The 25,284-nt window shown below is 37.3% G+C and overlaps 2 protein-coding genes across 4 annotated transcripts; both read right to left on the reverse strand.

Annotated features, from left to right (window-relative positions):
* Positions 1 to 365: 365 nt before the first annotated feature.
* LOC149021388 (ARM repeat superfamily protein) lies at positions 366 to 12,058 on the reverse strand. Its single transcript, XM_089149624.1, has 9 exons — positions 11,058 to 12,058; positions 10,367 to 10,732; positions 10,098 to 10,163; positions 9,853 to 9,992; positions 8,580 to 8,706; positions 5,891 to 6,039; positions 1,544 to 1,679; positions 1,142 to 1,226; positions 366 to 1,061 (listed from the first exon to the last, which is right to left on the reverse strand). The coding sequence occupies exons 1-9, from the start codon at positions 11,325 to 11,327 to the stop codon at positions 670 to 672; spliced, it is 1,731 nt and encodes a 576-aa protein (XP_089005750.1). The 5' UTR covers positions 11,328 to 12,058; the 3' UTR covers positions 366 to 669.
* Positions 12,059 to 12,137: 79 nt separating this feature from the next.
* On the reverse strand, positions 12,138 to 25,148 carry MGT10 (magnesium (Mg) transporter 10). 3 transcript variants are annotated; one of them, XM_089149625.1, is made up of 14 exons: positions 24,667 to 25,148; positions 22,769 to 22,841; positions 21,059 to 21,129; positions 19,779 to 19,864; positions 19,577 to 19,667; positions 18,366 to 18,434; positions 16,451 to 16,531; positions 16,194 to 16,359; positions 16,038 to 16,083; positions 14,164 to 14,244; positions 13,749 to 13,831; positions 13,044 to 13,087; positions 12,736 to 12,873; positions 12,138 to 12,470 (listed from the first exon to the last, which is right to left on the reverse strand). In XM_089149625.1, exons 1-13 carry the CDS (start codon positions 25,081 to 25,083, stop codon positions 12,778 to 12,780), a joined length of 1,404 nt encoding a protein of 467 aa, XP_089005751.1. In that variant the 5' UTR covers positions 25,084 to 25,148; the 3' UTR covers positions 12,138 to 12,470; positions 12,736 to 12,777. The 3 variants fall into 3 exon arrangements, with proteins under 3 accessions (XP_089005751.1, XP_089005752.1, XP_089005753.1); XM_089149626.1 differs by having other exon boundaries at positions 12,138 to 12,488; XM_089149627.1 differs by lacking the exons at positions 19,577 to 19,667; positions 19,779 to 19,864.
* Between the last annotated feature and the right edge of the window lie 136 nt (positions 25,149 to 25,284).

Here is a 25,284-nt window from a genome sequence, read left to right on the forward strand (position 1 = left end):
TTTTCGAACACTTCGATGTGGACTTTGAAGATACACCGGTGATTCAAGGCCGAGATATAGGTGAGGACATTGGTTCATGGTTGATCGGGAAGATGGGGCTCCACAATGCCTTGGCGAGATCAATAACTCATAATATGAGATCAAAAGACAAATATTCTTGAAATCAGGGGTAAAACCTCTCCTTATATTTAAATAGTTAGTCACCCAAATCTACCTCTCTGAGAATGGAGTTGAGGAGTTTACACACCCACCCCCCCCCCCCCCCCCCCCCAAAAAAAAAAAAAAGAATGTAGCCAGGAGCTTAGTCAGGAGCACACACAAGCTGGCCCAAACAAACCTCAATTCTAAAAACCAAATTAAAAAATCAAGAATATTAATTCGCCACCACCAAGGTTTATCCAAATCAGCCAATTTAACGATCCAAATTGTGAGTGGTTAATGCAGTAAGCCTCTGAGTTACTGATGTCTTAGATACCAGTTGGCTTAAAACAAGGTTCCAGCAGCAGCTGCTCTAATTTTAGTTTGTAGAAGAAAAAATTAGATGGATGGCATTACACAGGAAAATGGTTTAATTTCCTTTTTCTTTTTTGGGTTATATTTTGGATGTATGAATTATGAAACTGGATTTATTACGATGAAGATACTGGAAGAAAGTACAAAGAAACCATCTCATTTTGCATGTTTAAGACACAAATGCAACAGTCTCTCAACTTTTCCATGATCAAACTCCCTCGATAAGTCACCTGTTGCAGCAGTCCACCTATTCAAAATACTGACCAGATGGTTAAGAGCAGCCCTGGGAGTGGATTTGATGCCAGAAGAGCTTAAGCTCTCACAATCTCCATTGCAGCCTTCTACCTGGTGATCAATGAGATCTTCTTCCATGTAGTCAGAATTCTCTACAAGAATTGCAACATAATTGTGCAGATTTGATGGGCTCATATCATCATCTTTTACTTTATCCAATAACCTCGCCAGCACACTCCAGAGTGCACTCCGAGCTTCCAAGTCATCCGAAACAAGGGGGAAATTTTCCAGAAGACCCCGTAAGAGAGGTAGATCTGGGTGGACCAAATGTGTTAGTCTCAGGTGGCAAGGATAAAATAACTAGTCAAAGATTTTTGAACTTAAATGCATTTACCATGAGACATGGCCAAAGCTAGATGTGGTACATCAGACAGTATGTTCGAAATCAAGACCATGGAACTAACACAAGCGCTGGCTACCTGCAGAAAATTAATGTTCTATGAAACTCAAAAACTGGCTAATGCTTCACCATATTGCTTTCAGCTCGTTACCAATTTGAAGGAGGTATCAAATTGCATCCATCCCTTACAAATTTATGATCCAACAGATTTTTTCTGCCTTTGTTTCCTTACTGTACACAACATGCTCGAGGCAGCTATCATTGTTGCTGTTGGAGTATAACATTAAGCAATTCTAACATCCTAAGATCAAATTTCAAGTTTTCTTAATAGTATACACAATGGGAAAAAGAAAAATTAATAATTTAAGTAAGGCATGGTATTTAGCATCAGAATACCTCAACTTTGTCAGGAAGTTTGACCAGGTCATAAATTAGTCTGAGAAGTTTCTCATTTGAAGAGATCAATTGTGAATAATCATCAACAACCGAAAGTGCCTCAATTGCACGCAAGATCAAATCAAGAACAGGGAACCTAAAATAGAGAACACAGACAAAATTAAATGACAAACAATGTCTGCAAATCACCTGTAAATTCTTGTGTGACACATTCAGTAAACAAAAGAAATAAAGAGAACCGGCATTATAAACGATTAAACATTGAAAATTTCATAACCAGAAAAATGTAATTAGAACCTAATGAAACCACTCAATCACATAGTCAAAATATCTTTGCTATCTCATAGGATGCATTACAGTTTATCAGGTTCAGCAGCAATTCATAACTGCACTTAAATTTTCTGACATAGCTAGGCCAAGAATCCAGCCCTGTTGCATTCTTTGCAAGACCACTGACACAAACGTGAGGGAAGAAATTTGATCACAAATGGTTCAATAACTTCAAGACAGTGAAATTCACCTACTACTCAAAATTATTTGATTCTTCAGAATTCAGATGCATCCCATTTGGAATAAGATGGAAACTCCATCATCTATTCTATGCTGATGTAGAGTAAAACTTCAAAACCACACTTGATTTAGCAAATTTATCCTCTGAAACTTGAACTGACCAAGGCATCCATGAGAATCAAGACTTTTAGATGACAAGCCCACACAACATGCACAAGCATATATTATACCAACTTTAGGTACATATAATCACTGTAAAATGCAACCTACACTGCAAAAACTTAAAATAACAAAGAATACACTTGTCATTAAATATCTCAACAGTAATGGAAACGATATTGAATTATCAACATGGTGATTTGGAAAGAAAAAAAAAAGTCAGCCTCTGCACAAAGATTCTGAGTTACATTCTAAATGGGTACAACAGTTTCCCCAGGTGCAAATCACCTCGATGCAGATGTCTTATGCTACTGAAAAGATAAAAAGCAAAAAGAGAGTCTGTCTGGCTGCAGCATGAAACATAATGCATTGCAATGGTTCTTAGATGGGAAGGATCCAACATCTATGTTTTGGGATGAACTGTTAAGCTTGAATAGGTCAAAACCAGGGTAAGGGTTTGGTACAGCCTTGCATTGATGGAAGGGTTATGTCAAGTGAATGTAGACAAGTCCACCAATGAAGGTTTGGGATTTTGCAGGCAGAGGAGTATTGCTGTATGAGAAGAAAAAACAAATTAGGGTTTTATACCCAGGTTACTGGAAAATGGAATTTTAGGGGAATCTAGGGTTTCTAAAGCTCAGTTGAGGCTGCCATTAAAAACAAGTATAGTGGGTGAGGGGAAGATTTTATCCAAATATGGAGGGAAACTAATGGGTGGCTTGGGCTGGGTGAATATTTGGGTTTATGAGAAGAAACTGTGATGGAGTTTTTAGGGCTTTGATGGGTGGAACCAACTGAACTATCCATGGGAGGAGGATGATGAAGTAAAAAATTTGAGGTCTCCTGGGTGACCTGGATGTGAAGTCTAATGATGAATTCACAGAACTAGAAGGCATAAGATGAAACTGGAAGTTTTACTAGGCAGAACTGGATCAGCTTTGGATTGAATGTCAAGGGGATAGCCATAATGGCTGACATAAAACTTGAAACTCAAACTAGGACTCATATAGTCATATTTAACCTAGGAGTACTCCTCACATGAGCTGTAACTTGGAATTCCTGTTGGAACTACAACAAATTAGAAGAAAGAAAAAAACAGCTAATTAGAATTTAAACAACCCCAACTATTCCCATGATTCTGGCGCTGGTATAGGGATGATCCCTGCACCTACTGGTGTTGTTGTAGGGTGGATCCCCACATCTGAGGCTGCTTTTAGCCATGCATCATAGTGAAAATATATCAAAAGTAAATCCTGTGGTTATTAAACGTATATCTTCTACTTCATGTGAAACCCAACTTTAGGAGGGTTTCTTGGAAGAAATCCCTAAAATTTGAGGTTTCCCCAGAATCTTCCAGCAAATGAACCAACAATTATATGGGAAGCTTATGGGTTGCTCTGAAATAGAAAGGATGATGGGAAAAACCCAAATAGTTAACAGATCTAAATGGGCTGGGACAATTTGGAAAAAGGATAAAGTTGGGGTTTCAAAATAGAATTGGGTTTAAGATGGGATTTTATGATGGATACAGGTTGGATTTTTGAAAGGGAAAAGGATCTCTTCTTTTTCTTCCTTGATCTTCCTTTTCTTATTTCTTTATTCTTTCTTTTATTTTGTCTTTCCTTCTTTTCTTCTTTCTTTCTTTTTATTTTCTGTTTTCCCCCCTCCTGCCGCAAGGAAGAAAATGGGGAGGGGTGGGGGAGGGGAGAGGAGGGTGCAATGGAGAGAAGTGAGGGAAAGAAAGGTCAGCAGGGAAGGGGAGGGGCGGGGGAGTGACCATGAAGGATCGCAGGGGGCTGGATGAGGGAATTAAGGGCTGTAGGGGGTTGGGGGAGCTGCTGCCAGGGTTGCAACAGCAAGAGGTAGGAGTCTAGCCTCTTGCACAGGCAGGGGAGGGACTGGGGAGGGGTGCGATGGGTGTAGGAGGTGAAGGAGGCGCTGCGGGAACGCTGCGAGTGAAGGGGAAGGGGTGGAGTAGACTTGCGATGGTAGGGGAGAAGGGGGAAGGGCTGTGACTGCTGTACTTACTTGGAAAGCTGCTGTGATTCTTGATGGATGCTGAAGATTGGAAGAAGAATGCTGGAATTGAAGAAAGGTGCTGATCTTCGAAATTAATTTTAAATCTGTCGTGGCCCCTCAATCAGGAAACACAGTCCTCAACTTGATAACTCTTATTCAAATAATCAAACTTAAGAAATACAAAGAAAGAATGGGCTATTTATAGCCTACTAAAAGACCGTTACTCTAAGTAGGAACCTTCACAGATTAGGATCCGACCACAGCAATCTCAACTGACCACCAATAAAAGGCCTAATGGACTCTAATTGACACATGCTGAAACAAAATCCTAATTCACTAAAACACTAATAGACACAGGCAAAAATCTATTTAATTAAACTCTAACTGACATGCGCTGGAATTAAAAGGAACTAAAGACTCAATGGCCGTTAATTACTCAAACTGGACTTCCTAACTGACTGAAACTCTTCAGAAAATAAAAACCAGCAATTATTTAGGGCTGGTTTGACCAAAATACGGTCTTTAGGGTTCAGCCAGCCCTAGATGTGCCCACTTTAGGGTTTCAGCCAAGGGGTGTCAACCCTATTCACATCACTACTCTTAGGGGCACCTAGAGGCATCTCTCTTTCGGATGAGATTTGACATTTAAGGCATTAGGAGTGGATGGAGTTTCAACAAAAGTGTCATGATTTTAATCCAGTTTGACCTCATAATCTGATTGATTATCATATCCAATAAGCTGGGGCAGGGTTGCCAGATTAAGTAATTTTAAACCAGATACAACCTCAGCCAGGTCAGCCTGAATTCAGTATGATCTGCACCACTATGTATGTTTGTGAAGTTACTACATAGTACGTGCATTACATGTATTTGCAAATTTTAATGGGGCCAGATTATAAATAGGTAGGAGGCAATAATGAAATTTATAAAATTACTGATCAGATAACTTCTAAACAGATCAAATCTGATCCCAAATGATCATGATCAGATGAGCGCCGCATTGGAATAGATCCAGGTCAAAATGCAATCCACTGGCAGCCGAACTGGCATCAATCTGACTGATACACCCCAGTCTAGGTTGACGAGACAGTGCATATACTAGTGATCAAATCCCATCCTATAGTTTCTTGTTGTGGTCCAAGGACTAGCTGTGTTTTAATATATGTTTTCATGCAGCTTCACCTTTCTCAACTAAATTTTTGTTAAAACCAAGACTGTAAACCTTTATTTCTGTACAATTCATGCTCCATGCAAGTTTACTATTGCCCTGAACAAGGGGAGTCTTGGGAGAAACGCCAAGCGCTAAACCATGCGTGCACTAGTCCAGTAGCACTATGCCATGCATGGTGAGCACATCATCAAGGAGTGGTACCCAGTGCACAGGGCACACTCTACTGCAGGATCTGGGAGGGGCTTATCTATACAGGCTTGTCCACACAACCACAGAGCAACCATGACAGGTGGAGTTTTTTTCAGGAGTATGAATATCAAGGATGCCTAGTGTTTCCAACATTCACAAGAAAAAAGGTTAAAAAGTTTCAGCAATATTTAGCAGACAGAAGGTTGCGAATCTGTTACAATAAGCTCAGATAACTTTCAAAGGATTATAATAACAGGAACAGGAAGTTCGCAAGAGGAGCATAAAGATGTTGAATCTACCTTTCAGGCATTCTTTCACCAATCAAAATGTCCATCTCTGTTGCCAACAGATTAACCAGTAGACCAGGCAAACCCAAGTTAACCAAAGATGGAAGAACAATTTGAGCCACTTTTTGACATTCCAACATGGACAACAACAACTCCACACTCTGTTCCAGTTGAAAGACCAATATTAGCATAAAAAAAGCCATAACAAATTTCCTATTTCAGATTATTTACAAAACTATTATTGAGACAACAAGCAACAGGTTAGAGGGTTAGTGGTTTTGTGATGACAGCAGTTCATCATATAAATAGTTTTTCGGTCCATCTATATTTTGTTATCCCTCTGTCAAGCCCTATCAAAAGTACCCTGTATGACAGAAAAGCTCTCTGGAGATCTTTATGCAGTCTCGTGAATGTCTGAAGCAACAGTGGATGGGACATACTCATGCTTTGCTACAGTGCAGAATAATGAATAATCACACTATAAGAAGAAGAAAAAAATGACTAACAAAATTTGTGAACTATGTGTGGAGATGTCCACCCCATGGTCAGTTCCTATCACTTTCCCCAGCGTTGATACGTAAGCAACAATCTCAACCCAAAAAGGGAGAAGAAAAAAGAGAGAGACGGAGAGCGTAAGCAACAACAATGCAGACCATCAAAAGATACAAACTAACAAATGTGAGCATGTGCAAAATTGTCCCCTGTCCAAATATCATTGCCACCTAAAGAGCAGGTTTAAAACCACCCAAGAGAGAAGGAGGTCTGAACTAACTAGAGGCCAAGAAAAAGAAAAGTGGAGGTTTACAAGTACCCAAGAGAAGTAAAGCGAGAGATGAGGTTTAGACTACAAACAAGACAACCAAAAGAAAAGTGGAGGTTTACAAGTACCCAAGAGAAATAAAGTGAGAGATGGGGTTTAGACTACTAACAAGACAACCAAAAGAAAAGGCAACACACAGAAGGAGGGTCAGAAAATATAGAGGTGAACAAAGTAATGGTGTCATTAACCATACCTATATGTCACTTCCATGTAATTCAAAATATAAATTTTATCTGCTATACTTGTCAATCCTGATCATGAACTTTCTAGGAAAGACTTACTCAGAATATATAAAATATACTTTAAAAAGTTTTCCATAAATAGCTTATATATTAGTCAACTAATTTTAGGAGCAACCAAAATAGTTACTTGACCCACAAAGTAATCAACCTGATTATCAAGAATAATAATAAGCGGAAGAATACACGGCAACGCATGACACTATCACAGAACAATAAAAATCTGCCGGCGCGGCGACGATTACCTATTCACGTGAACGTATATGCACCTACGATGTAGGGACACAAGGGGGTTTAGAGCATAGTTTCTATTTGGTGTTAGTCTATTCGAACTCTATTTTAGGAGCGAAAGTACAAAGCGAATTTTGTTTCTTTTTCTAGAGGACAATAGTTGCTCTCAATTTGATTAGATTCATTAGAAGCTATAAATAAAAGGGCTCGTGCCCTGCAGATCATGAGCCCTTCTATAGTTCTTCATTCTTCTCTGCTTCTTTCCTCTCTTTCTTTGTTCAAGTTCAGCTGCTGTTTTGATTATTTAATGCTTGTTTTCTAACAAAGCTATTATACCAAAATCAGCCTTACTAATCACTATATTCACCTAAAACAAATATCAGCTCTCTCTCTCATCAGCACTATTTCGTACAATAAAATTGCATAATGTAATGTTTAAATAATTGTTTACTTCCAACAAATTTATGTTGAAGAAAATATTAAATATTTAAATGTACCATGATGTGTTCTCCTTATTAGACATCATGTAGGTGGAAGGCCGGTTATGAGAAAGAAGAGATTCTGAAATAAGTCAAGAGTTGGGGGGGGGGGGGGAGAGAGAGAGAGAGAAATAGAGGGCAATAACAAAAGAAGAGGAGAGGTGGGCCTGGAGGTTGGGAACTTGGGATGGAGGTGTATGGGAAGTTGGGAACCTCACTAGCAACACAGGCACTTAATATCTCATTATCCATTCCATTCGTCAATCATAAAGATCATCTTAACATAGCCACTTTAAGAAAACCTAACTAGCATAGGAAAACCTGTTAAACTTGAAACAAGCATAAGCAAACAAAATCAAGAACAAAAGAGAAATCAAATATCAAAGTACCTAAGCTTTGAAACTAAAAGATTGAATATCCGAAAGAGAATAAATTTATAATAACCCACTAGACAAAAACCCAGATTAGGACCGGTGTTCATTTCCAATTGTATTGGTCCAGCAGTGCACCTCCATCTATTCCACCAGTGTTACACTCACTGGAGAACCATGTACCACAGGGAAATTTGGCTAATGTTATTGATTAACAAGTAAAGTCAATGAAAGCCAAGATCCAGTAATGTAGCAAACAAGAATACATCAGCCTCCAATATGTTTTGGTAACACTGTAACAACTTTGTTGTGACGTTGTGTACATGTTTCTGTTGTGCCTCTACTTTGTGAGGGCTAAGGGGGGTGGTTCCACTCTTCAAAGATTGTAGATTGCACCACTACATCTTTGATTTTCTCTACAAAATCATTAATTTCAGAACTCAAAGAAAAAAGGCCATCCTACTGCACTCAAGCAAGTACAATTAGGAAACCTCTTGTAATGTTTTAAAGGAGATCAACATGCAACAAAAGACATTGTAATGAAGATAACACAGTCAAAACCTTTTCCAGTAGCTGAATATTTAATGTGTTTTCTGTAATCCATAGTAAACGGCCAAGAACAGGTTCAGGTTGCAATGCTTCAACCCAAGTAGCAGAACCACCACCTTGTAGACCCAAAGTCAACAGCCTGTGTCATAATACTTGATTAAAAAAGAGCTGTTTAATTTGAATAAGGAAATAGATAAATATTATCATTGTGTCAACAAGCTTGAAGAACACTACATAACACCCATCGTAAGCTTAAATGGAAAAACAACATAAATAAGCAAGGAATAGAAAAGGAGTCTTACTGTTAGTAGGCTATGGTAAATGTTAGGATTAAGTCATAATGAAGGCTATTAATCATGCACATGAAGACAGATGGGAAGGTGAAACCTGGTGCCAAAGGCTTCAGCACAAGCAGATTTTGGGGGGGGGGGGGGGTGCTGCCGCTGTTCTATATAATACATTATACCAATAGGACACATTTTCTAATCCACAAGACATCTATCCATAATAGAGCTACAACAGAAATTTTGAGGCATAATGTTGCTATATCAAAGGGAATAGTGTAATAGTCAAACCAAAACTTCCACACAAAAGAGACATATATTTTCCTTTTCCCTTCCTGACTTTTTTTGAAATCATGCTCTGTTAGCAACCCAAGAGCGAGGCAGTGGAGGAACATACACATGATTATAGGTGAGAGTTCCACTTCCGGAAGGGGGAACCGGGGTTGGGGGGATAGATGGCAGAAAGGAACTCATGAGCTATTCAATGACCTACCTCAAAGGCAGTAACAAGAGTAGTGCATAAAGTAGCCAATAAGTCCTTAAACAAGGTCCAATTACCATTTTCAGTAGGCATTCCTTGCTGTGAGTGTTGTGTTTCTTCTAATTTCATCACAAAGCCTGTGGATGTATATTTTCTAATGGAAGTCAAAACCCTAGTATAAACCACCTATCATGATTTAAGAGGTTAATCAGGTTACCAAAATAATTGGTTTTGCACTTTTCCACTGTATATAAATCACTAGTTGCCAAAAGCATCAAGCACTAGCTGTAACTCATAAGTCAAGAGATTTAGAGACTAAGGAACAAAGGTAGATTCTTTTACATTATATATCAGAACTCATACATGACATAATGAAATTAAGAAGGTGTCTGAACTCAAAAATCCAAACATAAGGCTCATATTAAATATATGTCCTCAGAGAACAAAAAATCACTGAGGGGTTCCAACATCAAGAAGCTAAAGCAGATATCAAATAATGAATCCTTTAAATTCCTATTACCGAAAAGTTTCACCAAGACAGGGAGTGTCATCAATGAACAACTGATCCAAAATTGTCTCAAGCAATCCTTTTGTGGAGATTATATGGGCTTGTGGGACTTCATGACAAGCCAAATTTGCAAGGATTCCAAGGCAAATCTCCTGCTAAAGAATTGCACAAGTGTTACAGATTTCACTAAAGTTTATAAGACATAGTAGACACTGCTACTTACAGGGAATGGCCAAAGACATAGTTATATGATTTACCCTAATCCTTGCAGATTCAGAAACGGTAAGATTTGCCAAAAGCACTTCAAGGATAAAATTTTCCACCTGCACCCAAGTAATTATATTCAGTAAAAATACTAAAACTCAAGTGATAGAAATTCATAATAAGAAAATATAACACACTCCACCCATAAAGGGCGACATTGTTCCATCTATCCATCTGATATGTAAACTACAAACACAGAAGAACAATGACCGGGAAGGGAGTTTATGAGTATGTAAATGGAAAGAAACAAGATTTTAGATACCATAAATTCTGCATGCGTCCTACTTGCAGAGAGGTCCCACAAAATGCAGCCATGCTCTTCCCAAGTCGCTTCTCCTGATGTTGCACTGGAATGTCCTGAACCATGAAAAGAATCCTCTGTTTCAATTAGACCCGGACGACCATCCAGGGTATCCATGGCCTCAACTTCATTGTCTGTGCCGTTTGGGGCACCAGCACGAGGGGGACTGGCTGCACATTCTTCCAAGCTAGCAGTTTCCGATCCAATGGAACCATTCTCATCTTTTCCTACACTAGAGCAAGGATTATCCCTCACAGGATGGGGGAGAAGTTTTCTTATCAAAGAGATTATAAAGCTAGGATCAACTGTCGTTGAGATGTCAAATAACTGCAAAATATAATAACAAAATTACAACCAGTCCTCCATGGATTTAACTTATGATAAATGCTTAGCATCAAAATGCAATATTATAAATTGGTTGCAAAAGGATGACTAAAAGCATAGCAATTTTAGCTAACAAGAAGAACTACAATATCAAATAGAAATAGCTACTGCCATCACTAGATTCACAGAGGCTGATATGGGAGACTATCGCGACATAAATGAGTGGAAAGCCATGAGATATGAGATAGGGTTTTCTCAAAAAAAAAAAACAAGACGAAGTGGGTGTGGGGGGGAAGAAGAGGAAACTTTGAGTAGCTGTTCTTAGTACCTCGGAAGAAGGGGCAGCCGGATTATAGAATAGTGCCTCCTCCGCGTCCAATTCTTCTTCTTCTTCTTCTTCTGTCGGTCGCTCGGGCGCCATCGGCTCTGGTTTTGCTCTTTGTCGTTGCTCTTCTTCTTCAAGCCCGGCTCTGCAATTTGAATTAAAACCAGTAGGAATGAGAAAATCAGACAAACAGACGTAGTCGATAACCGCCGACGAGAATAGCTTCGCGCCGGTCTGGTCTAAGTTTCGTGTCTGGTCCGATGAAATTATCATTTAAACTTCGAAGTTCAACAAAACTTCACTTCTTGAATTAAATTTTCTGATTTTGACAAAAAGAAAAAGGAATTAAATTTTCTGATGTTTATTTTATTATTATTAAAAAAAATATATCCAGCATAAAATTCCACGCTAATGAATTGAAAATTGAAATTTAGAAGAGATTTTCAGGAAATATTTTATCTAGTAACAAAACGACTAGAAGGAAAATCATTTATCCCTGTGTCTACTTCTTATGCTAATAATAATCATAAGTTATATTCATACGATTTAACATCCCTCGTGATCCTTCGAAAGTACAAGGTTTCTTATTGAACCAGAAATGCAATGCCTCACTCAAACACAAGTTCTAATAGAAGGGAAAAGAAATTGCCATGAGAATTGTAAAGATGCAACCTAATATTCATGCATAGTCTAAATTTCTAAAATTTAACATGTGTTTTAGTATCTTTAAAATGATCATAAAGGCAAGTCTTGTTGCAATGCTATTACACATTTAAAATTGAACTTCTCAATGAAAATAAGAACAAAGCTTTATATACGTTATAACCCTCCCCAAATCTGCACTAAGTATGCCATCTTGAATGCACAGCTTCAATCTGCTCATAAACAGGCCAGAAAAATATGGGCAGCCTTGCCTTTCATCAGGCATAACTGTAGTTACCAAACGGTTGCCTCTTGGAATTGGACCAGAATCACCAGTTGAATGCATGCTGACAACCCAGTAAGGCCAGAGTAGCTTCAACTTTGTTAAAATTTCTAGAAATACTGAGACAGGTGTACATAAATGAGGAAGGGTCACCTTCAAGAATGAATGTTCGAGTATATATGGAGACCATGCACCTTTTCAAACTTATACATATATCAGAGGAGCACATTACAGGGAAAGGAAAAGGGCAAAAAAAAGAAGAAGAAGCTGTTTATACATAAAATTATAGTTTTCGATATAAAAGTTTCATGTTACAGAAGGCATTCACCATAAGAACCTGAGGCTAAAGGACGATTTCAAAAATCTGGAGGATGTTTTCATTTAAGCTTCCAGCCATCCTCTAAAGAATCAGCATCTGATAAAATATATGAACCAAAACAGCGCCTTCTTGACTTTTCCACTGCTCAGCTGATGGATTATGTATGTGTGACCTGCAATAAATTAAGATTCTATAAAAAGTTAAGTTCAAGAGTTCAAGAGAGTACCCATTAAGGTGTCAAAATAATTTTGTAACCATATTTTTGTGACATTTGGGTATGTGATGATATACACAAGAGAGTCATTTCATATTTGTACTAATAAATGTGAGTAATAATGGCACCTATAGATAATGACATAATAATATGTCATTTCCAGATTGAGAACCCTTATGTGCTCTTAAATAAAAATATGAGCTGCAGGATATAAAAAGCATACCTTTGTTAAATAAGTTTGCCAACCTTTGAAGAACCTTAAACATTAAAGTATTTTCCTCGTCCTAAGGTAAGAATACAGAAGATAGAACCCAACTAAAGCACCAAGAATAATGCCAGCAGTTGTAAGCCAAAAAGCGTACTGCAACAATCAAAGGATGAACAGGGTTATGGCGAACAACAAAATGGCAACATTAGTCTTGCAGACTCAACCAGTTGATCAGAAAACTGCTTAGCCATGTGCTTAAGCTTGCAGTCAGCATTCGGGCGGGGGGGAAGCAGACAATGGAGTAAAGGATAGTGAGAATGTACCACTTGCTCTTCAAGATAGGACTTCAAGTTCATCCCAAAAATACCTTCAACCAAGGGGGGGGGGGGAAATGGAGATCAGAAATTTATATTAATGATCTCATTTTTCTAATCTGCATTTACAACTGGCAACTGCAAGGGCTGAAGTCTGTAATACAGATATGATTCCACCAAAAATAAGACAACTAGGAGCTTTTAGGTCAGGCTCAGTACAAAATGTTGGTTTCAAGTTCATCATGCCTTTCAGAAGCTTAGAGAATGCACACCAACATAATGGACACTGATGTCATAACAGAACAATGGATTCAACAGAAGTGCTAAGAATAGGAGAGAAGAAAATGTCTTAAATACCATTAGTACAATGAGGTCATATTAGAAACAGATGTGCATACCCAAAACCCAAATAGTTGGAGTAAGATTATGTTCAGTTACACACTACTGGATATATATATATATATATATATATATATGCAACTACCACCCTCCCCAGTAGCCTCCATCACTAAATCTTTTACCCATTAAGAACATTTTCATTGGTACTTTGATGTTAGACCAGGATGGTATACTGAAATGATGCATTTATCAAGTAATACAAGACATAAAACGAAAGGAGAGCAAATGAAAGTAGTATAAATCCATATAATAAGTACCAGCACAATCTATGTAAGCAGACAGCTTTCAAATATTAAGCAAATGAAAAATGTTTACCCGCTACTAGAGCACCAACTGCCACACAAAATGTCCCAACTTGGAGAAGTAGTTCTAGTCTGCTAACCTCAAGTCTCCGAGAGCTGAAAGCAAGAAAACAGATCATAAAGAACGAGGTTCACATCCACAGAGCAATTTGACGTCCGGAACTCTTAACACCATTTTATTATGATTTGTATGTGAAAGCCGACACCATTGAATACTTTGTCAGGAAAGTTATTTAAGCTTCTGAAAGAAAGTTTTTCATTTCCCTTCATGATATTAAAGCCCAAGGCTTCCCTACAAATACTAATTTGAAATCAGTTTCCAAGTACCCTAACAAGCTTATCCATGTATTTCTAAGGTCAATCTAGACATCTAACCATCATATTCTCAAAGGGGTAAAAAGTTCAGGGACCAAAGGTATTATCCAAACCTTAAGTTGACAGCTATAGAATCTTCCATTTCCTTCGCAGAATCAAGAAGTCTTTCTGCTTGACCATGACAAGATTCACACCTGCAGATTAATAAAATTATAATGAAAATATATACTTTTAATAAATCAACATCCATTAGTGGTTCAGTCTATCTGAAAATAAAATAGAAAAGATTTCATGCTTCCAGGAAACCAAGACAAGCTTCTTTTAACCTGCAGAGCTTGAAAACTCATTGAAATCTCAGAAAAGTTCTCTGTAATATGGATCTCTCTCACTGGAAAATTAAATTATCAACTTGGCTGGCAACTTTCCTTTGAACAACCGAAAAAAATACATGCTAGGAATATTTGAACTGAGTGGGATTGTAACTCAAGTTGAGACATGCTCCATGATTCATATTTTCATCTATTAGAGAGAGAAGTTATCCGTGAGGTTGCAGAGGGGTGGGGCAGGACGGGGTTAGTGCACGTGCGGTTGAAGGACGAGCAAGAAGAAGCAACACAGAAACGGCAAAGAAGAAGAGAAGGAGAAAAAAGGACAAATTTGTCATTTCCATTGAAAACTAAGAGAGGCAATACCATGGGATAAGGATGTACTTTTGAAATTTCAGAGGTGGTAGAGATAATGGTTTGCAATCCCAACAGGGTAGACATAATTTTCCCAGAAATTAATAAGACAAACTGGAATCGATTGGAAAACCATTCACTAAATGTGTCAAAATGTTATGGTTTCCATTACATGTAATTGGACAGGGAAATCACATTAGTACTTGATTCTTTTTTATAGTTTTTTTTTTTCAATTGCAGTGAGGAAAACTATACAAGATGAAAAACGCATGTATAGATTTTTTAAAAACAAATTTTCAAATTGAGAAACAACAAAAGAAAGGACCCTACCTAAGGGGATTGCTTCATTGAACCCTAAAGCTAACTAGTATGTCAGGCCCATAACATTTTGCTTGGTTCATTCATGTTTCCATATTTTAACACATTCATCATGAGTTTCCACAAGATTCAATATTTTTCTGAGACTATTTCTGGACAAGAATGTCCATCATTCTCTCCATCTCCTCAAATCAACACCTAAAATGTCAATGGAACTATCCTCATATAGCTACTTCTTAACCTTGCAGTGAATGAAGAGATAACATACCTTTTTGAGCTAAACACATTAATTTATCATCTCTTGCATCCATTGGTGTCTTGGTTATATAAATATTTAGTATGCAACATTTCTACATGTTCCCCTTCCCAAAAGAAAAGGGATGCCAAAGGTGTACTTCTTGAAATAATTTAAACATAATTCAAGTAGTTTACATATTAATACATACGGGGATACTTCCCTTTACATATAATTATTAGTTTTTCCAGCTACCACATTTGAGAAGCCACAAAAATTCCAAGTTACAAGACAAACAAAGCATGGGAACCAAAAACATTCACTCCTGAGCACCAAGCAAAACAAATGCAAAGAATGGCTGCCAAAAGTACATAATGTTTGTCAAGCGGGTGTACTACCAGGTATGCAAATGGGAAGTAGGAATTGACACACCTCCTCACATGCAGATGGGTTGTAAGCACTCTACATATGAACAAAGGGAGGGGACACACAGAGGCGGCATTGGGACCCATTGCAGGATAAGGACCTACTCCAAAATCATATTAGATTTCCATTTCAAAAGATGAGACCACAAAGTGGAGGTACTACCAGGTATATGAAGGGAATGGGGATCCCACTTACAGCCAATGTAGGACCTACATATAACAGTATTCTTTAGGAAATACAATGAAAGTCAAACTCACAGAACATGGAAGCAACCACCCATTCCTTACAATATTTGGAAATACAAATTTTAATTGGTTCTAGACATAACCTTTGAAGATAATTTTCCAAAAGCATTTCAATCTCTTCCTCTTCTTCTGCAAATCAAGGGGGAAAACGAACTATACCATTAAAAACTGGATTATTTAATCAATTGATCATAATGGTCACAAACAAAGAACAGGGAAACCATAAGTTCTTGAGATACCTTCAGCAATCTCCTTGTCTACAGGAACAGAGCACTCAATATCACCATTTTCTTTCCTAAGAGAGCAGTTTCTTCCCATGATACAGATACGCCGTATTTCGTCCGAATCTTCTAGAAGATCAAGCAGCATCTGTCTCAGAGCTCCAGCCCGTGAACCCAATTCAACCTTTGAATAAAAAGAAACAAGATCCAATCTACTCAAAACTAAGAATTTCAAAAGCAAATAGGTCTTTTAAAAAAGAATAAATATATCATACCAAGGTTTGTTTACTAAGACGAAGTTGCTCTAGTACATCAGCTGTCAAACGATTTGGTACAACTTCAAGTAATGTGGCAACCTAAAATCCAGCAACTTCATTTTAGTAGCAAAGTATACATCAGGAAACACAGTAAAACTATCTAACCACCAACATCAACTTCCAAGCTTTTAGTGGTGAGCTCAGGAAGCGAAGCTTTAGAATCATAAAATGGCATTAGTGTTGCACAATAGATGTTCCGAGAAGAAGGTAAATGACTTTTCAAAAATACTTCAAATGGTTCTTGGATTAAATCCTAGTAGTCTATCCATTGAGATATTATGATGAGGTATAACAAAATTCCCAAGCTCTAGTTTAAATTTATGATTGCCCCTTGAGGAATTACCAAAAATTTTGACTCTTCACTCATTCCCAACATAATGGATTATTGTATATTGAGGAAAAGAATGTGATGCAGAATTGAAGACATATACTAGAAAGAAAAAGTCTAATGGGTTAGGCCCATCAAAGGCCTAAGGATATTGACCCAAATCAGCCCATAGCTTTCATGGGCTAGGACTGTTTTAGTAGGTTAAAGTCAGCCCACATGTTATGACCTTCATGGGATAGACCGAAGCCTAAGTCTAGTCTTTGAGATTTACATCAAAGTCAATAAAATGGGCTAGAGTTTGAAATAAAGAACTCTTGTCAAAAGGGGTTTTCATTTGTCAAGAGATAGGTAATGGTTGAGTCATTAATAGGTAGGTTTTAGCTAGTGGTTGGATGTTGCATTTAATGTTTATGTCTCTTTTGAAAAGCTATATAAAGGGACCTACGGGAAGAACACTCACTCATCATTTGAAATCAAATTGCTTTGTCAACTATTCTTCTCTTTGGAAAAACCTTGTGTTTGATCAAGGTAGGTTGGTGTCTGGTCCAATCGATCCAGCTTGCGGTGTAAAGCCCGGGTATTACTTTGTTGTTCTTGTTGTTCTCTCGTTTATGCTATATCATTCCCTCATTTCTCCATTTAATTCTTAATCTTCTATTACTACCCTTACCTTGAAGTATAAATTTGTCCCTATTGTCCCTGAAATCTGCCTCATTCTTAAGTCTGCAAAATCTGAATTTCCTTCCTGTGAAAAGATCCTATTTGGCTATTGTTTGATCAGTCAAATACAGTTCTACATTAGAATGCCATGGTCACACAGCACCTGCACAAAGACAGGAGTCCATGAAAGTACCACCTTGGTGAAATAAAAAATAGGCATCTGTTTGTGCTCTCATTGGCCTATCTGCTGGTGCAGCACTACATGACCAGATGGCAATACAAGTTCAGTGTTTACGAATACATTAATTGTAAATTTGTAATATATACCTAATAGGCTAATACAAAAAGAAAGTCACAGAATTGAACCATAAATGTTTCCATAAAAGGGTAGACAAATTTGATATCTCAACTAAGGATTAATATTTTACCTGATTCTTGTATCAAATCCTATGGAGTAAATCACATAAACATGAAATACAAGAATTCATTCTGGCCACCCACAGAAGTAGTACCCGTTAAGCACAGGCTCACAAAAGTTTTGGACAATATCTATATTCCTGGGGTACAGTTGTGTGTGTGCATTTAAATATTTAATAACCTTAAAACTAAAACGACATTGTAAATAATTAATTTCCAATCATTAAAAGAGAAGTCAAACGTTGATCCTATTATTTAAAAAGAAATCATATCAAAGAATTCTCACTTCAGAACTCCACCTCAGAAGGCAATACCACAACAGAAGAGTCAGTTGACCAAACCCCCAATCTATGAAATGGAGCAGCTTTAGTGCAATAAAGTGCAAATTGGCAATAAGTACATGCTGTCTCATCACAATTTCCACCAACTGAAAGAATAAAGATATACTCACTATGTTTCCATACTCACACGAGGTTCCACATCCATTAATCTCTGCTCTAAACGCTGTATTCTTGAAACCAAAGCTGCTTCAACAACCTAATTTCCATGTCAAAGTGCAAGTGCACAAGGATTCAGTAAGATTGTACAACAAACATGTAGCAAGTTAGTTAATTTGATCCTTGTGCTAGACACTTCAAATCCTGATATGTGCTGTGCATGAATCAAATTTAATCACAAATGCAGTAAAAACATCATGAAAACAAGTCATGAGAAAATTACCATGTGCAACCCTGGGGGTAGGAGATCCAAAAAAACATTTAGTGCAGTCTTAGTTTTTACAACAAGTGATTCAATGGGAGTAAAGGGCTCATAGTTCAACTTTGGTGAAAATGGAAAGTTATGAAGTGATGGCAGACCAGTTCATACATTGTGCAATATAATGTGAAATATTGGTCCACAATATACATCTTGCAGCACTAATGCAGCAAAAGAGAATTCACTAGCATTTGCACAGATAGGAAGAGAGAGAGAGAGAGAATGCTTCCCTACAAAGTGCCTTTGGCTGAGCTGATCACTATTTTTTTTTCCACTTACTGTTTGGTGGTCTAGAAATTTAAGAACTTAAACACAAAGCTAAAGTTCAATTATATGGTTGATTACACTGTAAATAATATATACAGATTGATTATTATATTGATAGCTTCTCATTTTTCCACTCTATTCACTGGGACCAGCTATTGAGGTCATCATCTATGACCAAATATGAGCATATGCACCTAAGCAAGGTAAGCCACAATAACCAGAAGAAAAGGAGCAAGATGGTGGTTCAAACTTCAAACCAAGCTTAGTTGACAAGTTGTGTGATTGTTGTTACCCTAGTAGAAAGCAAGAGAAGGAGGGGATTGACTACCAGTAGGCAGTAAGAGGTAGAGGGGGTAGGGAATGAGGTAAGTTATATTAATAATTTGTCATCGCTTTCTGCTGCATGGTTACAAATTCGCATCACCTTACTGGCTTGCATCTGTTTGAGCCTAACATACATAATCTAATTAATGTACAAAGTTCAAATATTGATAAATTTTGTGCTGTGTACAACCTGTTACCCATAAAACTTTAATGTAGAACTGCATCTCAACAAATATCTGGTAGGCAAAAATTTAAAATAAATAAGAAAGTAAAAAAAATAATTAAGATGTGTAAGCTCCAAACAATTCAAAATTTTGTGAAAGCTAATTTACCTCAAGTTCAAATGGCATGAATGGACCACCATTTGTGTTTTTCTGGTTTAACCGAGGCAACAATGAAGCAAGAAAAGCTTTCCCTCCTTTACTATAGATTTCCAAAGACCATACAAATTTAACACAATCAGTTTACTCAGAACCATGGGAAAGCACATCTCAAAACCTAAAGTACTTAATTACAGTGGAACCCAAAGATTACCGGTTATAGTCAAAAATAAAAACATGCTCTTGCATGGCTATTGCCCTTAATGACCCAAGATTCAATAAAATAGCATTCTCACGCACCTACAACTCCAAGAAAAAAAGCGCAAGTTATATCACATTCTGTGATTTTAACAAAATGAACCTTGCAAATATCATCCATATCTTATCAACAGATTTCTTAAGATAAGGATCAGTTCATGGCACCAAATATCAACTTCAATAAAAGTTAACAGTAATCTGGAAAAAAATAAGAAATTTCCATTTTTTTTTTTTTTGGGGGGGTTTCTTTTGAAAGAACTTCGGAAGAAGAATGATGAGAATTATGGAAGCATATGGATTGACAAAATTTCATGGCGGGAAGAAGATTGGATAGAGAGAGATAGTAACAGCCATACAGGAAGTCAAGAACTGGGAATGGAGAGTGGGAAACACATTGGTTTGTACCCCCAATCCCAATAGCAACCCAAATAAACAACACATCTTTCTGGTCTAAAAGTGCCAACGAATATTCCTCTCTATCAAAATGAAATTGTACAGTATCATTTTCCAAAAACATGATCACATGAAAGTAACTCCTCACAATCAATTAGTGGCTGCTAATCCTGTATTTGCTTTGAGTTAAGTCAAAGCAGTCAACGAAACTAATTTTTTCTATTTAAATCCCCCAAGTAACTTTAGCATCCTTCCACCCCACTCATTAAACTTTTTCCTCCACTAACCCAGGATAGGATCCACACCTATCAAAGAAAGAACCTGAGCCCTTAGATGTCTTCTCAATAAGAACATTAAAAAGGTGTGACCACTACCTAATTCCACAGTGTCCATAAGTTCTAGGTCAAGTTCAGCATTTTTATATAGGCCCTAAGAAATTACAAATTCTGAAAATGTGTCCATATGTGACACAAATGATGAAAAGCACATGTCTACAACTCTTACTTCTAATGAGCATCCAACCTGGAGGGTGGTACAGATGAAAACACATGGAAAATAGGTATGAAGGAAGTAGAGTTCAATCATCCAGAAACCTTCAGTTCTAGTACAATTCCACCTATCGAGAAAAACAGTGCATAGAATAGCTAAAATTATGTCCAATCAGCCTTAGATACCTTCAAGAACTATTTAGAATTTTCTTTTATGAATTCTAATTTGACTTATTCATACTAAATAACTCCTCCTCCTGTGAAAGTACTTCAGTTTCAGGGAAAATTGTAATATTAAGCATATAACAATGGACAATCAAAAGTATCCCAGAGTAGAAAAGAACTGTCACACTACCAACAATGATGGCATTGAGTTAGTCACCCACAATGAAGGATCAATGCTCCGGATGTCTCGTGGACGAAGACCTGATGTCACAAAATGTAATCAGAGTAGAACAGAGAAGTAAGTGTATCACAAAATCACAAAGATACAACATACATTGCTTGAAAAATCTGCAGAAACAAATGGAAGTCACACAGCCCACATCACTTCCAGCAGACCAAACCAACACAACAGTTAAGCTTTTGGTTAACTACAAATCATCCCAATGGTAACCCAGTATAACATTTGGTAAAACATTGGATCCTACTGTTATCACTTGAATTTTTACAAAAATATGTACTGTACCATGCATTACGGATGGTAGGAAATACAAAATCAGCAGGCTATGTAAAATAGGTGATCAAGGTGCCTTAACTTGCATTTGTGAGTGTTAACCATAAAAAAATGATGAAAATGCCTTTGATATAATCATGATGCAATGACCAGCAAAAAAATCCCAAAAAAATATATATTCAATGGAGTAAACCAGCATTTATGTAAATGCAGTTCTTATAAAAATTAGTTTGTATCATTTCTATGGGTGTGTTTAATCTAGCCAAAACTTTCCAGCACAGTCTGTTTTGATAAGCATACCACAGCTGCCCATATATCTGCCACAAAGCAGCTGGAGTGGGGCCCAAATTTGTTCAACAGACAGAACTCAAGGTTGCCCTGTGCAGACGTCAAAATTCACCCTAAGCAGAGTTTGCTATTTTATAGATAGTCTCCAAAGAATCAGGACCATGTAAGATGTAATTATAGGGGTCATAAATACAAAGCACACAAAGACACAGATGGGAAGGTATCTGAACAAATCTTTGCCTGAAATTTGATGCATGGCTAACAGTCCATGTGCTTTCCACGTGGCATGACAGGGTGGACTGCTTGGATGAGGCAAGGTGAATTACATTTCCCACTTAGTTTGTACAGGTATTGTTTATGTTTACTATTAAACCTTAGGGCTCAAGTCTTCACAAGAACTTACCTTAATAGTATGTTGTTTTTGATCAATTATACCTTAATATTATCTTAATAAATACTAATTGTCTTAAACAATTCTGTACAATTGTCACAGATTTTGTACTGGATCCCAAGTTATTGTATCCTTGCTAAAGTTTCATGAATTCACTTGGAATGTCCACCAGTTCCATTGGTTTGCCATGGACATCCATATTTCAGAAATCAAATTCATAATGCCAATACAGATGCTCTTTTCTGGGTTTTTGGGTGGGGATTGGTGGTGTAAGGGTGGAGATACCATACACAATGTCAAGAAACCATAGTGAGTCAAACTAGAGTATATTCCATGGTGTGACAGTGCTGATCCCAATTCACCCTTGAAGTGATTGTCAATGCTGAAGCTTTGAGCTTTTAACATCATATAGATGCTCATGGAAAATAATATTAGGAAACCCTTAATAGAAGCAAGGAAAAGATGAATTGACTAATTCCAAAAATTGTTATCAATTAATTTCAAAATTATGGTGAAACTTTCTCAGATTTAATATTGAGCATGGATGCAGATCCTACTTAATATTGATCATGTGGAGGTAGAAAACTGTATAAGAAGTTAAAACATATTTTTAAGGGTACAAAGAAGAATGTTGAGGTTATACATGAGAATTATAAAATAAGCAGGAAAGGAAGATAACTTTTGCAGATTTGAGGTTAATATTCACACACCACTTGACTTCAACAAGTGCCGCCTGTTGATTTTTCTTGTAGAAACTTTTCCATCTGCCTTAACTTCAACCACCTGAACGCACATTTTGGAAGGGATCATGATAAGTTTGTTGATCTTTATGTCATTGAAGCAGGAACAGAAAAAGAAAAAAAATGAAATGTCACACATGTGGGAGAACCATGATGCTCTTCTCAACAATGAATCAACATTCACTCAATAAAACCTAACATGGGTGGCTTTTCCTTAGAAATTACTAAAGAAGGTTAGGTTGCAAGTCTATGCATTAAATGTCAAACAGAAAAAGGCTTGAAAACTTCCCAAAATTTAATTTAATAATGAATTTCACAAAAGAGAAAAAAGATGACACAGGGTGAAAAAATCCACGTACATGAACATCCAAATGGTACATTATCAATGATCCATGAAGCAGCATGACAAAAGTAAAAGCTCCAACACAAGGAATGACCTTTGTGCCCAATCCTTTTAAAGTTTCACAGATTTGACTGTCATTCTATGCAATTTTGGAAAGGGCAACAGAAGATGTCAAGATGCCATTAGGCCCGTCATTGGCTGTCTCTTTTAATGGGGTGAATCGTGGTTTTGTAAGAACACCAAAGAAAATTTGTGCATTCATCACTTACAGTCTTGCAAGGATCTCCTCAGGGTGGTGCAATTACCTGTCTCTCAATTCCAGTAATCATGCAAGTTAAGCATGATACAGGATGGGTGAGGATCTACATAGCCAAGGGCAAGCATCAATAAACACCACCGAAAATTAATTGACCTTCACAAATTTCTCTGTGACCCCTTTTAGAGGACAAGAGATGACCTGCCTTTTATAGATTTCAATCATGGATAACCACATATATTGAATCACTGATTCTGATACAGAGACCCATCTCTTCCCACTACAACACAAGTGCCAATCACAAAGTTTATATTTTGAATTCCAGCAAGCCCCCAACCTTTTACGCAGTTTGGCGGATGAAATTTCTGTAGTACTTAAACATGCATAAGATTCTCATCGGAGGCATCTATTAAAGCTTACATCAATTCCTGCAATAACATCAAGTCCCTTATTTTAAAAAAATTTAAAAAAAATACATCTTAACTGCAAAACTCTTTGTCACTAATAGTATCATTTCCCTTCAAAATCATATTCTACACTCAACTGCCTTATCATGCTCCAAAGTAGCCAAAAGTTTACCCAAGACAGTGTGTAAATCCCGGAACATACCTAAAATATGCTGACAGAACTCTCTCATATTCCCAAGTGTCCCATTTTACATTTTAAGATCAATACCCAGTCGATAGTCCAAGACCCCTCCCCCGCCCTTTTTCTTTTTTTCTTTTCGGCAACTGTGTCCCAGTTGTAAGGTCGAAGATACATCCAACTCTAAGATTTTGGGTTTCTCATCAGTTTGCCTTTGATTGTGGATGAATATCTTGTTTCCACCTTAATCAGATCCTTGTGCTTTTATCCAATTATGATTGAATGCAGGGAGAAATAGTGAATTGAATTAAATAAAAGAAAAGAAAACAACCGATTCCAAAATCATCGCTTTGAACACTAATTTCCACTTCAATAATAATTTTACGAACACAAAATGAACAGTTCTAGTATCCAACTTTTAAAAATAAAATATGAAAAACCTGCTGAAGGTATCCTAATTCTCGTATACCCCGTGGAGGAGAAACAAAAATTTGAATTTAAAATAAGAGAAATGACACCAACAAACCATCAAACACAATAAGTTTTTTTCATTACTATGTCAACAGAGATCATTTACGTCACCCTTTAACTTACAAAGACAGATCTGGATTCAAGATCAGTAAAGAGTTTGGGGCAACATAATTGAACTGCCACAACGTTAAGTACCAAGTGAAAGAGAGTTACCTCGTACACCGGCTCCTTAATTCCCAGAGAAAGAGAGTCGTAGGAATACGTTTGTACCCTCCGAGTATTGACGGGAGCACTTGGAGACCCAGATTCCGAGTGGTTGTAATTGTCGCTGCAGTCATCATCACCACTGCCTTCTGTCTCGATGGTATCCCCTTCGCAATATCCCTCCTCAGTCGACTTAGAATAGCAATTTATCCCGAATGAATGCTTTAACACGATAGGGTAGGTAGAATAGGAATTCCCAGTGGAGCTCTTCAGGGAGGAGGAGATGTATGAAATATGAGAAAGGGAAGGCGACCATGAAGATCGTGTGAGACGAGAATTTGCGATCTCTGGTAGAAATAACAGAAGTGGAGTTTCTTGAGAAGATGGAACGTTTAGGGAGTGGAATTGCAGAAGAGAAGCAGCCATTGCTCAAGGTAAAGCTTCAAATGCTGTTCTTGTCCACCTGTTACTTTGGCGATCACTTGCTTAATCCATTTGAAATATCTACCCTTTCCAAGTCACTCAATGGATAACATAAATATTTCCCAAATTATCTTATTTTCTTTATTTATTTAACATTTTTTCTTTAAAAAATCTCCAATAAAATTGAAGACGTACGGCAAAAAT

Source organism: Hakea prostrata, chromosome 3, assembly GCF_041222555.1.
Source record: "Hakea prostrata isolate BN-2017 chromosome 3, UWA_Hpros_2, whole genome shotgun sequence".
NCBI lineage: Eukaryota > Viridiplantae > Streptophyta > Magnoliopsida > Proteales > Proteaceae > Hakea > Hakea prostrata.